Source organism: Pleuronectes platessa, chromosome 4, assembly GCF_947347685.1.
Source record: "Pleuronectes platessa chromosome 4, fPlePla1.1, whole genome shotgun sequence".
NCBI lineage: Eukaryota > Metazoa > Chordata > Actinopteri > Pleuronectiformes > Pleuronectidae > Pleuronectes > Pleuronectes platessa.
This window is the reverse complement of record NC_070629.1, coordinates 16,048,852-16,065,951: the sequence shown is the minus strand read 5'-3', so window position 1 is coordinate 16,065,951 and position 17,100 is coordinate 16,048,852. Positions and strand designations below refer to the sequence as shown.

Sequence of the window (17,100 nt, the reverse complement as noted above, 5' to 3'; positions counted from 1 at the left end):
ACGTGCACACGCACATGCACATGCACGCTCACGTGCACACATCACACAGTCCCATAAGTCAGTTGCACAGGATCTTAAACTTCACTCTGGTCTCTGCTCTGTCTAACTGTCCCTCCTGGAGAACCACACATTTGACGGTGGAGAGGAGCGTCAGCAGGAATACCTGTTCCCCTGAGCAGCTTTGATTATTGTTGGTCGTGCCTTTTTGATCCCCATGGCTGACTGGTTCTAATGCCGGGCTGACAGTCGCCCTCTTTCTCTCTAAGACTCTAATAACCCCCCCCCTGCTTTGTCCCTCATGCAATCCCTTTTACTTATCTGCTGTTGCTTTGGAAACGATGGGAATCTGCATGTTCTCTCATAGCCTATGTCAGTTTCACATGTCATTTCCCACATATTACACCTGTGCAGCTTTCAACCTAGGCCCTTCTTTCCTCTTTTCTTGAGAGGACTTCTGCTTTGGCAGCTGCAACGACCATCAGGCTGTGTTTTACTGCTTCTCCTATCTCCTCTCTATCTGCAGTACGTGTCTCAAGAGGTGTTGCAGCCAGACAGGTGGCAGAGTATATTTATAACTCTGACTCCAACTGGTCCATATGGACCATTCATTTAGGAAACCTCTTTTACAGCCTGAACTCAGGTAGGATCGCTGAAGTGCGCTTCCTGGCCGACAAAGTCCTTTGACAGGAAACCAGGAAACATTAAGGTGTGTTTTTGTTGTTGCTGACAAGAGGAATCAACCACGCCTCCTGGGATGTTTCTGTGCTGCAGCAGTAGAGTAATGAACAGGTTGGAGGTGAGCGAGGATCGTGGAGATCGGGTACACACATGGCTCATGTGTCTGATGAATAGATGCCATTTTTAGCCGCTGTTGTGTGTCTGTCAGCGGCGGACGGGAGCGCCGCACCGGCATCCACATCAATGGAATAACAAGTGAAGGGCCTTTATGAATGTTTCAGACGCTCTATTTATGGGACCTTGGGTTGGCTCTTTGAGCAAGGACGGGTGGACTGATTAACTGACTACAGGTCTAACTGTGTGCCTGTGTGGGCTGGTTATGCAACAGAGCAGCATCCTGTAATGTTCTAAAAAAAAAAAAGGGGTTACAACATGTGTTTTGACATATCAGAAATGCTTGTAAGCAGTTTATGGAAAGGGGATTCTGATAAGCCTTTTACAATGATGTGTGGTTTTAAAAGAGGAAGTCAGTTGAGCTGCGTGCATAACCACCTCCCGCCTGTGCCGGGGTTAAGCCTGTAGCTGACAGGTGATCAAACACATATATATATATACAATATATTTATCCCCAGTGCATTTGACCTAAAAGGTTTATTACAAATGGCTTCATGATATCAGGGATATCAAATGACTGGATTACACTGGAGGTGCCAACTGTTTTTACTGAGCTGGATAAATCCTCTTTTTCTCATCATGCACCTGCACCATGCAATAACAAGGAGAACAATCTAAAGCTCTGCTCATGTTAATCCGTAGAGCAATTTAAGTTTTTATTTTGCAAATTGTTCTGTATCATATTTTGGATTTCTTGGTGTCTTGGCATGTTTTGTTTATTTTCTGTTCTCTGCTAGATTGCAAATGAGGTCTCAATATATTCCCAAGATAAAATGAAGGCTTAATGAATGGATGAATGAAAACATTTTAATATCTGTTTTCTCTGAAGCTAAGATGCTATCATCACATCAGAAAGGAGAACAGACCTGACAGTGAGCTCGAGGGGAGTCTCTCTTTGTCTCTCTCTCTCTCTCTCTCTCTCTCTCACTCAGTGTGTGTGTTGTTACAGAAATAGCGCTGCGGTCCCTCTATGCCTCACCCTGCGAACCATGTGTTCTATTGAAGAGTTGGCAGAGACCCCTGTACACTGGTCATTATGGCTACAGCTAAAGCTTATAGACTTAACCAAGCTTCCCAAACCTGGACGGGACAACAGTTAAAAACCCACTGTGCCTGATGCCCGTTACTTTCGCCGTTGCAGTCCCATTCCTCCATAGCCACCTAATCAATGTGATTTTCATTTCCGATGCCTATTGAATTAACCTCTTTCCATTTCTCTCTGTGTCTCCTGAATTCTCCAGGGCCCTCTCCATGGATATAGACACAGATTATGAGCGGCCCAATGTGGAAACCATTAAATGTGTGGTGGTCGGGGATAACGCAGTAGGCAAGACCAGGCTAATCTGTGCCCGGGCCTGCAATGCCACCCTCACACAGTATCAGCTGCTCGCCACCCACGTGCCAACCGTCTGGGCCATCGACCAGTACCGTGTGTGCCAGGAGGTGGGCACACGCATGCACATGCACACGCAGGCAAACAGAGGGCGGAAAGAGCCACATATAGACAAACTTGGGTACACTGTTAGAAGTGGTACTGAGGCTAATTTGTTTATTGTGCATTTGTAACATCGTTAAAATCACCTCTTTTCAGGCCCATGAAAGAAAACGTACTTTATTACTTGTTGACCATTTTTTATTGTGTTTTGTTTCATTAAGCTCAGTGATTGCATAGTCCTTCAATTGCACCAAAAACACAAACACCATAATGAAAGATGGGACTTTTGATGACCTGATGACATTGGTATGTGCGTGTGTGTGTGTTGCAGGTGTTAGAGAGATCTCGTGATATAGTTGATGAGGTCAGTGTGTCCCTGAGGCTGTGGGACACATTCGGGGATCATCACAAAGACAGACGATTCGCCTATGGCAGGTGAGCAGACACACACACACACACACACACAAACACACCCACACCCACACATAGACTGTCCAACTGCCAGAACCTAGTTACTGACCCAGTAACACAGGTGCTGCCTGTTTAACTACCTTGTAACACACATTGTTTTCACAAGTGGTTCAGCTAAGACTTTTTTTTGTCTTTGCTGTTTAACTTGTGAAACAACACGTTGTCGCCCATTTCAAAAGAATCTATAGCGAAAGGAAAACTGGGTCCTGACATTTTCGGTAGTTCACCTTTTGCATATCAAGGATAGAACAAATATTGCTGCATTTTCCTTACAGCAAAACAACACTGGTGCTGGTCCTTATTGACAAAAGCACTGAAATCAAGTTGTCTCTCCGAGTTGACGTCATCTTCTGCGTGTCTTTTTCATCCTGAGATATTTTTTCTTTGTGTTTTTACAGTTGCCGGTCGATCGCATGTTAGAAACTTCATTAACACGCAGGTCACTGTGAATTTACTCTCAAACAAGCTTACTCTGACATTTTCCAGGCATTTTACCAGGGCGCTGGCAAGAAAGGTTTTGTAAAATACCCGTAACAACTAAATCAGACATTTGCAATTCGTCACAAAGCCCGAGGAAAATGTCGAGAGTTCAGTGCATGTCCGAAAGCCGCTTAATTTCCAATGAGAATGTAACTAATCCATCACACCCACATAAACAAACCCGCAGAACCTTCACCTTCCCAGATTATTTAATTTTTTCGTGCAGTGCAGCTGCCAAGCTTTTCAGTCGACCTCTGCCCTCAGGCTGTTACACACTTCCTCCACCAAACATGACTGGATCATCGCTCTATCCTCTTACGCCCCATCCCTCTATCAAAGCTGATTTATTGGCATAAATGCAAAAGCACTTACGTAGCAAAATCAGGAAATGCCTATTCAAGCGGCAGAGACCAAACAGGGTCATGTGACAGTAGCACAGAAATGTAATGCCACATTACATCATTAAATAATTACTGTGAACAGAGAGTTGATTATGAATCTATATAATTATGTGAATGCATTGTGTTTAATTTTTCCATTTAACAAAAGCTGCGATTGTGTCATTCAATCCATCGTGCTCAAATCTTTCTTCATTGAATGTGTCATGTCATAACTCTGCACTGCTACATCACACACATGACACTGCAAGAATTTTCGTGAGGGCGGGTGGATGCACACATGTTACCACATCACCTTACGTGACAGACCGTGCGTTTGCTCTTCTGTCGGTTGCGTGTGATTTTGTTTGTGTTCTTTCATTCTCTCAGTGTCTGTACTGTTTATGTGTGTTTTTAGCATGTGCGTGCATGCATGTCCTGTATGCTCCGTCAGCCTGCAGTCAGCTGATAGAGACACGGTGCCAGCTCAGCTGTTTTCTGCCTGCCTGCCCTCTCTGGCATCTGCAACACCAGGCATCGACCTCCCTTCATTCTCTTCCTCCTCCTGAGACTCTGTTCATCCACTTGTTCTTGCGGGCCCGTCCCTCTCGGCCAGCTTGACCTCAGACTCCTCTCTACCTCCCCTGACCTCCCCTCTCCCCCATTTCCCTCATTACCCGGTTGTTTGACTGCCATGACTCTGCTTCCTCTTCTGTCCCCTTGACACCTTGCTGCTCCTTCACCCTCTCCGCACACCTTTTTCACTTTGTAGCCCTTTTGTTGATATCAAAACTCAAAACATCACATTGTCAGACAATATCCAGAATGTCACATGCTTTGTGAATTAATAGAGGAACTTTCTGGTTTAAGAAACGTTCCCAGCCCGACAGTGCAAACTTCACCTGAGCCAACCTCAAGTTTAACTTTTTTAACCGTCAGCAGTAATATTAAAAAAACACTTATTTTTTTCCCTCTGAGAATCAAAACAGTCTTATAAAGACCTTTAGTGGTGCATTATCAACTGTTATAGTGCTGTGACAAAGTTAATGACTGATGAGAGGCGGTGTGAGTCACACTGGTCCCTGCATGACACCTATTCAATGATTGATTACACCAGATTACAGAAAACAGACCACTGTTTATTTGGGTCATTAATGTTGTGTTTTTTATTTATTCCATAATACATCCACAACCTTTACTACTATCATATGGAGGAACCTCCTTGACTTGATTTATTCCCTATCCCCCTACCACAGCCTTAACCAACACAACTAAATACCACCCTAACCCTTATCCTAACCTTAACTTAACCTAAGCTTGATTCTAAATCTAAACATATCCTGTCTTTACCAGTACACACACAAACACACACACACACACACAAACACACAAATCTCTAATCAACCACTCACATTGTTGGAACTATTCAACGCAGAGGTAACAATTTAACAGGTATATCGGTGTATATTCTTCACTTCAAACCTAAAGTAAAGTTCCTATTCACGATATTTGTTTAACAATTTACATAATGTTTTAAAGTTACTTGTTCAAACAGGTTCACTTGTCTTTCATGCCACACTCATGCCGAGCTCAACGAGTCAAATCAGACTGCTTTGAATCATACTGTTACATTGTGTCACTTGTTTATTAATGCAAATGCTCATGGTATCAAACAACCCATTGTGTCTACACTGATCACATTGTGTCCCAGCTCTCTCTATTGTCGACATTTGCATTCTTTGTGTGTTTCCATTGCAAACAGAACAACGTACACATTATACAACATGGTGTTCATCTGGGTCGACCTGCAGGTTGGACCTGGAGGCAGCTCTGCAACGTAAAGCAGCAGCAGTGCTTCCTTAGGTTCAAGTGTTGCAATGTTTACCTGCACACTCAAACTTTCCAAACAGCTGCTTTTGAGAGCATGGTTGGACACGTTCAAATGCCTTCAAGGTTTCTCATTTCCTTTGCTGTGCGTGAAGCCTTTGATAAAATGCATCTCCTCCAGTCTCAACAACATTTGTGGCAAGTACGTACAATGCTCTGCTACTAAAAGCTGCACCAGCCATTATGGCAGCGAGGCTTAGGTTTAACCACGAGAGCAAAAGCACGTACACATAACATGACCTGAAATAGACTAAGTCATGGTAATGATCCTTTGACAAAGTGCTAATGGAAATTCCTGTGTGTGTGTGTGTGTGTGTGTGTGTGTGTGTGTGTGTGTGTGTGTGTGTGTGTGTGTGTGTGTGTGTGTGTGTGTGTGTGTGTGTGTGTGTGTGTGTGTGTGTGTGTGTGTGTGTGTGTGTGTGTGTGTGTGTGTGTGTGAGATGTAATGCTTTGCTGGTGTATATTATGGCCCCGAGGCATTTGAGGTTTTCAGAGATTACATTAGTGAAAGTAAAGATCGCCTATGCTGCCCATATCCACACTGCAGAAATATCCTTTGTAGCAAGTCCGTTATAGAGCTGTTAGTTCTTCAGCTACATTGTCTTAGGTACTTTTTGTTTTACTCTATGTTTTTTAAGTTGTTTTACATAACCCCTTTGAAACTGCTTACTTACTCTGCTGGTATTTTTGTTGGATTTGTGTGAGGTTAAGTCAAACTTAAAGTTAGGTTAAATACTAGCTAAAACTAATATAAATATATTACAGTGCAGTCGGCTCTGCTGCCTTGTCTGCTCAGTAAATAGCCCATATTAGCTGTAGCACAGGTATTTTTGCACAAAGGGAATAAGATCGGTGTTAAAGTTATGTCTAATGCTGCTCTTAAGTTCAAGATTCCTTTTAGTATCTCACATCTTATAAATAAATATATATTATAGTACCTGCAGGATGTCTGTAATGGTTAATATTGTGTTGAAGTAACTGGGGTTAAAAGTTATGTGTAAGAAGTAGATAACCTAGAGATTGTAGATTGTTGCCCTGTCTGCCTTGTTATAAAACCAGATGATTTGGGTTACTGACACAGAGCTCTATCAAACATTACCCAGAAACACGCATGTCCCAACATGCCACTGAAATATCAACCCCAGCTGTCATCTGCTTTCTGAAACACATCGGTTGAGGAAATTAATTTGTGTGTGTGTGTGTGTATCCCGATCTATTCTTAGCCTCCTCTTTGTGGTCAGCGTGGCCTTGGAGGGCTTAGGGAGATTTACATAAGAGACAGAGAGCGATGGGCAACACAGATCAGCAGCCCAGAGGCCCAGACTCATACATAGATGCACACTGAACACCCTCACCCACACATGCGTCCTGTGACCCAACTCATAGATTTTTCAATGGCACCATCCAGAATCCGACAATACAAGTTTCTTCCATACGCACATCATCTATGATTAAACATTAACTGAATCTCTATCCCCTTCACTCCATCAAATATCACATGCCATCTTTCTGCTGCTCATGACAAAAGAACTTAATTCTCCTCTGACATCTTTTTTCCATCTCATTTGTGATTAGTTGTATCTACATGAAATGAGGAATTTTTCCTCTCCTCCGTTTCCTGTAGGTCCGATGTGGTGGTGCTTTGCTTCTCTCTGGCCAATCCTAACTCCCTGCGCCATGTCCGCACCATGTGGTTCCCGGAGATCAAGCACTTCTGTCCCCGGACTCCCATCATCCTGGTCGGCTGCCAGCTGGATCTGCGCTACGCCGACCTGGAAGCAGTTAACCGTGCACGAAGGCCCCTTGCCAAGTGAGACACCAGATTCATTTGCATACAATCCGTTAATCAGTGATCAATAACAACAGCAGAGCAGTAATTGAATCACCACAGATGAGACATTAACACATTTTTGATGATATAGTTTTATTGGTTAACTAAAGTGTGGGTAAAGTTGATCAAATGAGCACTCAGATGCAGACAATACCACTTTTTCCTACCACCTTGCATGTATTTGACTTCTTAATCGGAAATCATAACTGTCATCATTAATAGCGTCATCTCTTCCTTACTTGCAGACCAATCAAATCTACAGATATCCTTCCTCCTGAGAGAGGCCACGAGGTTGCAAAGGAGCTTGGGATACCCTACTTCGAGACCAGCATTGTTGCCCAGTTTGGAGTGAAAGATGTTTTCGACAATGCCATCCGAGCCGCCCTGATCTCCCGTCGTCACCTGCAGTTCTGGAAGTCCCACCTGAAAAGGGTCCAGAGGCCCCTCCTCCAGGCGCCCTTCCTGCCTCCTCGCCCTCCACGCCCAATCGTGGGCATCCCGGACCCCCCTCCCACAGACGGTGAGGGCCCTGATTCTCTTTTCTGCCAGCCACTGTGCACAGATGTCCTTTTCCTCCTGCAGGCTGGCACCACTCGTGTCTTTGCACACAAAGTCTATCTGGCAACTTCCTGCTCCAAGTTTTACGACCTTTTCACCCTGGATCTCGGCGGATCGTGCGTGGCACCGCGGGGAGAGGAGCAGGAGAGCAAGGAAAACCTGGAGGGCGGGGAGGAGGATGAGCAGAGCAGGAGAGGAGCCAAGGAGCTCGCCGGGCGCACTAAGAGCCTGGACATTGATAAAGACGGGGTTGATGGAGGAGTGCGGGGCCTGAATCGACCCCAGCTGCTCCAGCAGGGCTCTTTGAGGACTTCCCAGAGCGATAATGCACTCCCGTCCCGAGCCCAGTACTCACTGGGAGCTCTGGGGACTGGCCGAGCACTTTCAGGTTGGGGCAGAGGGTTCCTGAGCGTGTGTCTGGAGCATGTCGACGATCCAATGACTGGACAACCACGACTTGTGACTGTGGTAGCCATGGATGCTCTTATACAAGAGGAGCCATTCAAGGTTACAAGATTACAAACAAATATATTCATACAAAAGGGCAATATTCTGTTGTGTGTCGTAGAAAAGTTCTTCATCATTCCTGCAGACTAGTTCTTCATTTGACCTCTCGCCCTGCTCTGCTTCCAGGCGGTGCTTCAGTACCTGTACACAGGCAGTCTGGACGAGGGCCGAGGGGACCTGATGCAGGTGGCCACCATAGCTGAGCTGCTCGAGGTGTTTGACCTGCGGATGATGGTGGCCAATGTTCTGAACAGAGAGAGCTTTATGAACCAGGAGATCACCAAGGCCTTCCACGTCCGAAGAGCCAACCGCATCAAGGAGAGTCTCAATAAAGGGACCTTTGCTGGTAAACCACTGTGCAAATCACTCAGTGCCTCCATGGTTTCTTTATAGCATTGTAGATGTTTGTCATTGTAGATGTTGTCCATGTATGCATCAGTAGGTGTTTGTAACATAAACTGTATATGAAGATGGATTACACAACTGCTTAGAAAAAGTGAAGCCAAAAGCATCTTAGATCAGTATAGGTCATAAATCCTGCCTACTCCATGTTAGTGGATAGGATATGGACATTAGTCAAAGTACACGTCAAATAATATTTTTTCAAAGATGGTTTCCGTCATGTTAGGTAGCTCTTAACACACCAGTTTGTTGTAGTGTTTATTTTATTTAGGTTTGGGTTTATTTAGTTTGAGGCTGTAAAAGACTGAATCACGATTGGTGGAGCATGTGTATCGTCTGGACCTCGCTACTGTGACTCCATCGCCTGATCGCTCCTGCACAGACACTACAAAAAGGCAGCGTTCGTATCTGAGATATTTTGGCTTTATTTCTAGATAGTGTGAGGAAGTGTGGAGTTGTGACGACCATCTTTGTGTGTGTGTGTGTGTGTGTGTGTGTGTGTGTGTGTGTGTGTGTGTGTGTGTGTGTGTGTGTGTGTGTGTGTGTGTGTGTGTGTGTGTGTGTGTGTGTGTGTGTGTGTGTGTGTGTGTGTGTGTGTGTGTGTGTGTGTGTGTGTGTGTGTGTGTGTATAAGAGAGAGAGGGTGAGAGATGGCGTAGTTGAGTGAAATGACAAGTTGAGGATGAAAAAGTGAAAGACAAAGACAGAAAGGATTTTGCTGATTTCCAGCACCATTCTCCTTCTGTCTGTGGAAACCTAAACCTTGTGTATATTTGCTTGTTCTGTTTGTTTCCTACTGAAAATATGCATTTCATGGGTTGTGGTTCATCTCTTGAAGTTCTCTTAAAGCTTGGTTGTCTTGTATGTGTGTGTTGTGTGTCCCCCTAACCTGTTGTGTTTGCATGTTATCACTGCATAGACAACCAGTCTGCTGTCTCTGAAAAAGGCCTGTCTCACATTCACTTCTTTCTATTATTTCCCTACTTCTTTTAAAAGTTATACTATCTTAACAACTACATAATCTGTTTTATACCAAATGTTCTTCCAGGGCTGATTTTAAATACAATCAAACACACTTTTCAGCATTATAACTCTAACATCGTTTATTTTTTGGTTTGACACGACCAACATCCACACAGGATTTATCCTTCACTACCCTATGTCCGCTCTCTTTCCCTTACTCTTTGTCAAAAGCTGTTCTGTTCTTCCGTCAATTTATCTCTCTGTCTGTCTACCTGTGTCTGTGTCTTTGTGTGTCTCTGTCTGGCCTTCTGTCTGCCTGTGCGTGCGTCTGGACGTCTGCCTTGTCTGTCTCTCCCCCCTCTCTGTAGCTTGGGCTTCTGTGGCACTCCACGAGATGAATGCTCTTTTCCCACCCCGGTTTTAGATGTGGTGTTCCGCCTGGACGACGGCTACCTGCCGGCCCACAAGCCCCTGCTCATCTCCAGCTGCGACTGGATGGCGGCCATGTTCCGAGGCTCTTTCATGGAAAGCTACGTCGAGGAGGTGAGCTCGGACATACCAGGAAGAGGTTGAGGATGGTTTTGGATTTCGCTTGCTCACAACGACACACATAAACACACAAACGTCCTCATCGGACACATCTGTCAACTTAAAATGACATAATTTGGTCTTCAGGAACTCGAATGACATGTGTGGTTATTTGCAAATAGAGCAGCGTCAGAGAGACATTTAAATACCAGATGTGGAAACTCGAACTAAGAGCGGTCGGCTTGTGTTCGAACAGTAAACTCAGGTCAACAAAAGGGAAATATAATCACCCAATAATAATCAATAATCAATAGATGACTAAGCTAAAGATAAATCCGTTATCAGATAAGGTTTATCATCTTCAGGACAGTGTATATACAAAGATTTATAGCTCAAGATCCTTGTGGCCTGTTATCAGCTTGTCCTCAGATTGTTTTTTCATTCACCTACAAATGTGGTTTTCACTTTCTCACAGGCATGCCCGATGCACGCACACACACACACACACACACACACACACACACACACACATCCTTCAGATGCTGCTTAAGCAACATGAAAACTTATCAGCATTTGAGGTCATGTTTTTCACACAGTTTTCAGTTTGTTGCAACACCACGGAAACACCGGGGCTCTCCAATTATTTAATCAGTAGTTAACATCCCTATGTAGCTTTTCGGGTAGCACTAGACAAGCCAGCAGTTTGAAAACAGCCTATAGTTAGAGGCATTTCAACACTAGTGTGAGGGTTTAGGTTAGTAAAGGCAGAAAGAGGACGTTGTGCACTAACCCGTCTCAGTACCTTGAGTGAGCCCGGAAGAGGAGCACTTTTGAGGTCAGTCTTACTTGTGTGCCGGGTCTGGTTACTTCAGATTTCTCAGCTCAGTACTCCTCCGGTTGTTAGGGCCTGTGCACCGGACCCGGCACTAACCACAGAGAGGAAGTTCACGTCACTTTACGTCGATGCTCCCTGGACTGTGCTGTAGAACCAGATCCCATGGGGTATGGTTACTGTCAAGGTTAGCAGCGTAAGGTTACAGAGATCCAGCCCTGTAGAAGGATTAAAAGTAAGGAAGAAATAAGGTAGAGAGAGAGCGAGAGACAAGGAGTGAAAATGTTGTTTATTCCCTTTAGAGGCAAAGCTCAAAGTTATAAGGCATGTTAGAACAAAGCAATTTTAGAAGTTGGAAAGATACTGACCCCTTTTGTGTTTCCATGTGGATAAACCCGGATTTTATTCCAGAACACAACATGTGAGTGGGTGTGAAAAGGCCAATGCATCTATTGTGGCCAGGGGTAAAAACAGGACATCAGCATCGGTGAGGGGGCTCAGTGTTTGGAGCTGGTGGGCTGCCGGTGTCTATGGTTACTCTTCACAGTCCACGAAGCTGGCAGCGCACAGACGGCAGGTGCCCAGACAAGAGACAAAGACTCAGAGACAGAGAAGCTCCCAGTGCTTATGCTGTATGTCCAAGAGTGTATTTGTGTTTGCACATTAATGAGGCAGTATTTTATGCAGCTGAAAAGCTTAACAATGCTAAATTAATGAATTGGATTTGACATATAAACATCAACGTGACTGTCCACTGGCTATGACCGTTGCTTCCTTCCTCATTTGACAGGAAAAGATGTTTGCTAAGTGTTGCTTGTGTGCAGACCCTAATTTCAGAATTGCCATTGGCTGCTTATTTATCCTTTTGACTTGGAGACACATACAAATACAAATACATATATGGTGTATGTAGAACTGAGCACTTTAATCTTGTTATTCAACAGAAGCAGAGTTTTTATAGCAGGATTCAGTAACAATTGCGTAACAAACCTTACCACAGCAGATTTTCTCATTCTGTTCAGTTATATAAAAATAATCAGTACTGTATTTAAAGATGTTTAATATTATTGTTCATCAGTTTATATTGGAGTATGATCCAATTCATCACTTATGTGAAGGTTATACATTATATTTACAACACAGAGGGATCAAGTTGCAGCTATAGACTGTATATAAAAATGGCCGCCAGAACAGCTCCTCTAAGTGAAGCCAAAGTGTCTCTATCGCCCCCTGGTAGCTGGCTGCAGTGTAGGTCATAAATCTTACTTCCTCCATGTTAGTGGATGGGACAAGGGTCAATAAGACTCCGGTTCCAAATGGACAAGATGGCGATGCTCGTATACACAATATTTTGGCTTCATTTTCAGATAGATGGAGGAAGTGGAGACCCGTCGTCCATCTTTATATATATACTACGGTTGCCACTGAAAATAAGTCTCACTCCGTCCTTTTCTAAATTAAATCGAATACATTGCACATATAAATGTTTCCGAGACTATCAACCTCTGCAGCTCTCGATCACTCAGATTTTAAACATGGGAATATTCATTTAAATATTCAAACACAGTGGAACAGCATGAACAATAGAAAAAACATGGTTAATGGGTTATGGAAATCTGCAGAAAACTTCATCATCTTTTAATATTACGGCTGTTTTGTGTGAGGGAAGAGCATTTTAAAAATCCACTACATACATGAACATTGATAGAACCTGAAACCCGGTTAGAGAGAGCGAGAGTAGCATGTGATCAGTCAGCGCTGTTCTATTTTCATGCTCAAGTCACACTTCCTCCTCAATATTTTTAGACTCACACATTTCCGTGTTCATGCTGTTCGGAGACAACATGGCTAATCTAACTGTGTGCAGAACAAAGGGATGATACAGACACAGATTTAATATGATCATCATAATTTGTGGGATTATTCACTTTTTGCACACACACACCTAGTGGAGTAGGTTTTAGCTTTGGTGTAGTGGTGGAAACCCTGAGCGCAAACTCTCCTGAGGTTTGCTCTCTGTGGCAGGCGTTTAAAAACTGACCCCTGCATGTGTCATGGTACACCCTTGGATTATGTTCTAGGTGTACCCTTGTGGTTTTGTGTTCAAAACGTGAGCGTGCATAACAGCCGTGTGATGCATGCTACCCCCCCCCCCCCCCCCCAAGAAAGTCAACAGGAAGTTGTTATCAGAAGAAGATCAACTTTCTTTCCCCTGTAGAGAAAGAGTTGTTTATTATCACTGTGAACATTCAATAATGCTTCCTGGCCCCAGCCGGGGGCTTTAAGCTCTGCACACCACATATGTGTTCGGCGTTGTGATTTCCTTTCGTCATAATGAGAGGTCACGCCACGATGCCATTCTCCTAATTAGCTATGGGAGTAAAGGTTAAAGAGCGGCTACACACAGAGAGTGTAGCCGCTCATCATTACTCTTGATTCACCGTTTATGACTTTACCAACATGTCATTTTGTATCTTAACATAAAAGGGCAAATGCAGGAAGGGAGACATAAGATGCTTGTGAACTCAGTATAAACGCATGTATTTTGATGATGCAAAATAAAGCTTGAATAAATCAATTTTCTTAGTTGACCTTCTGTCCTTAATCCCCCCTTCTCTTAATTTCCCAGGTATCCATTCCAAACACCGGTAAAGCCTGTATGCGTGGGGTGCTGGAGTTTCTGTACTGTGGTCATCTGACGCCCTGTCCTGGTCTGGAATCCATGGAACTGATAGTTCTGGCAAACCGCCTCTGTTTGCCGCGCCTTGTCGCCCTCACAGGTAAATGCTCTTTCTCTTTGACATTTCAAAATGATTTTACTACCTATATACTGCAATTACATGTTTTATCTGTACACAAATTACTTTTTATCCATGACTCTGCAAAAAAATGTAGTAATTCAAACTGCTAGAAAACTTTAAAAAAAGTATTACTTGTAGGTCCATATCAGTGTTGCCTGTAAACAGCACATATTGATGCAATCGTGTGCATTCTGTGGGTCTTCAGAGCAGCACGCTGTGGATGAGCTCCTCCAGATGGGGGGGAAAGGAGTCGACGTTGATGGACAGGTGTTGTCTTACCTCGAGCTTGCACAGGTCTGTTCCTGTTACACTCTCAATGTTCTTTAAATAGCAATTGATTCATAAATAAAAAATGATTCAGTCTGTTATTCTGTTTAGTGTTTAACCTTTTTTCTTTTATCTCCTCATGACTCCTCTGTTTTGCCTTTTGCAGTTCCACAATGCCAAGCAGCTCTCAGCTTGGTGTCTCCACCACATCTGCACTAACTATAACAGCATCTGCCGCAAGTTTCCCAAAGACATGAAAGCCATGCTTCCAGGTACAGACGCCTCTATTTACCTTGAGTTGCCGTTTCACCAAGGAATTGCAGCATGGCTTGTTCATAGAAAGCAGACATACGCCCCCATGGGCTGTATTAATAAAGACAAACATTTTGGTCTTTAACCAGGTATATCAAAGGTTATAAATCCATCCCCACATTTAAGGAAAGTGCATCTTAATACAAGCATTTTATAAAGGGTTACCCTGGAACCCTGCTTATCATTGTACAATAATATTTCATGACTCTTTTTCCTCTTTTCCTCGTGTCATTTTTTAATGCAACATGCATGTCTGACATTACTGCTGAAACCTCCCAACACAGTGTCCTTTCCCTCTCTGTAGAAAACCAGAGGCACTTTGAGAAGCAGCGCTGGCCCCCGGTGTGGTTCCTGAAGGAGGAGGACCGCTACCTGCGCTCTCAGAAGGAGCGCGAGCGCGAGGAGGAGATCCTGCGCAAGCAACACACCAAACGCGGCTGGTGTTTCTGGAAACACCCGTCCTCCTCTCCGCATGTCTCCTAAATGTCCTCCACTGACTTCTTCATCACACCCAGGAAAACCAAACCCCCCCCCAAAAGCTTACAGAGGAGCTTGGCCCTGAACCCTCTATCAGTGGAGAACTGACTCTCAGTGCTACGCTGCCTGAATGTCAGCGTGTTTTGGGGGGAATGTACGTGCCTCTTTATAACTGTGTGTGACTTCATGAGTGCATTTTGGTATGCTTGTGTGACCAGTGTGGACTCAGCTGAAGGGTTAGCATGAGTGCGAGTGTGTGTGTTTGAGTGATGCTTCCGAGTTGAGTGCTTCCCAGACGCCCTCCTGATCTATAAGGGGGCCTGTGGCGTTGCAGTGCAGCCCCCTGTCCCCTCAACTAGAGCTTCTTCCCTCCACCAGCACTCACAGGGTCTCAGCCTCTGAGTGACTGGACTGGGAGCAAAAGGGCTCTCTTATCTCTCTCAGTCGCCACCCTTCACTTTGACCTTAATGACTTATTACACACTAACCGCGGCGGCTCCTCTCGGGGAGCGTCCCTCTGCCTTCACTTTTACACAGACTGTTAGCTTGCACATACATACCCGTGCTCCTCCCCTCTAAAACCAGCACTGGAACCCAGGAACGGATGCTAACAATTGTTTTGATATAATTTGAGCTTTTGTTATATATTCTTGCACCTTCAAGGATACTCCTATCAGGAGAAAGGGTGCACACCACTCCCGGGAAGTTCTGAGGACTTTGATGATTGCCATTTCGCCCGCAAAGATGAGACTGTTAATCCATAGCCCATATATGGAAGTAAGGGTAACTTTAAAACTGGGAGCAAGTTAGGATGCTCCGATCAGGAGTCCAAATCATAGCCATTAACCTCCAGTCCAGTCATGTGGTGGTCCCTGGCGTTAATCATCCACCCAGTGCACGTTCCGCCTCCTCCTCTTGCATACCACACCTGCAACAAAGCAAAACGTCAGCTCTCCTCGACGAGTCGGATTCAATAAAACTGCACTTCAGAGACATTCAAAGTCACCGCTCTATAGCAATGAAGGGGGGGAGTAAAGAGGGCTAGCCATACTGGATACCTCTACCACGGAGGAGTGATGGATACAGTAATAAACAAATGCGCTTGTAACGGCCACTAGGTTGCACCACAGCCAGCCTGCCTTTACACCCCTACAACACTAGGGGCAGCACTGCTCAGGGCCCCACAGGCACTAACCTTCACCCTAACAGTGTGTTAAAGCCTACTTTCCATCATTAGGATCATAAGTATAACTTCAGTCGTAAAGTGTTAGAGGAAAGTGAAAGCACATTCACAGTGTTATTGGTGCATTTGAAAACTATACTTACCTTTTGGTTTTCACCTAATTCCGAATGCCAAAGCTCTTTTAATATCTCTCTTCCTCGTTTATTCATTTCTGCTTCCTTTGTTGGCGGAGCAGGGGGGTGGAGGAGAGACAAGGGCGTGGCTCGGAGGTGATGGGGGGGGCAGCATAACATGACGTTTGAATCCCTCGTGGTGACGTTTGCTGGACATTGCCTTCCATTCCTCTTGAAAACGGTGCTTAAGACACAATAAGTCCACAAGAACACACAGACACACACCTTTGTTTTATGTTCACAGGTCAACAGTGTGCTTCATTGTTTAGTGTTTACCTGTGATGAATGTGCACAGAGTTAATAATGGTGTTCAAATTTGACACAAGAGGATTTTTAAACCTTAAGTTTTTTTTCTTCAGAGATCATGGAGAATGTGTAGATCTCTGTTTTCACACAGTGGTTAAAACTTGTTGTGTCTTTTATCTTTTAAAAAATATGATCTGTTTTGCTTCCCAAACCTTAACCAGGAAAATAATGTTACTTTAGCTTGACTTGTAATCTTGAGTGTTGTGTCAGATGACAAATAGATTGATTTACAACTGCATATGAGAGCAAATCAGATTTTCTTGCTAAGGGTGTTCATTTCTTTGGGCTTAAGGACTGAATGTAAAAACAAGGCTTTGTGTTGATGAGTTTCTATTAGCACGTTTGTTCTATTTGTGGGTTTGGCGCCCCTCAGTTTTACGCCGGTAACTAAGGCTGATAGATAGATAGATAGATTGTGCAAGACGTGTTATGCCGTTCATGTGTAAAAGTCATTGGCGG

General features: G+C 44.2%; 1 protein-coding gene across 4 annotated transcripts in view; it reads left to right on the top strand.

The window, feature by feature from the left end:
• Window positions 1-16,742, top strand: part of rhobtb4 (Rho related BTB domain containing 4) — a 38,663-nt gene extending 21,921 nt beyond the window's left edge. For all 4 annotated transcript variants that reach the window (XM_053420075.1, XM_053420074.1, XM_053420076.1 and 1 more), the window contains 10 exons: window positions 2,094-2,295; window positions 2,619-2,722; window positions 7,127-7,312; window positions 7,579-8,398; window positions 8,525-8,744; window positions 10,187-10,305; window positions 13,752-13,902; window positions 14,129-14,217; window positions 14,357-14,462; window positions 14,807-16,742. In XM_053420075.1, coding sequence (XP_053276050.1) covers window positions 2,104-2,295; window positions 2,619-2,722; window positions 7,127-7,312; window positions 7,579-8,398; window positions 8,525-8,744; window positions 10,187-10,305; window positions 13,752-13,902; window positions 14,129-14,217; window positions 14,357-14,462; window positions 14,807-14,985 — 2,166 coding nt within the window. In that variant the 5' untranslated portion in view covers window positions 2,094-2,103 and the 3' untranslated portion in view covers window positions 14,986-16,742. The remainder of the gene's footprint in view (window positions 1-2,093; window positions 2,296-2,618; window positions 2,723-7,126; window positions 7,313-7,578; window positions 8,399-8,524; window positions 8,745-10,186; window positions 10,306-13,751; window positions 13,903-14,128; window positions 14,218-14,356; window positions 14,463-14,806) is intronic.
• The last annotated feature ends 358 nt before the right edge of the window (window positions 16,743-17,100 follow it).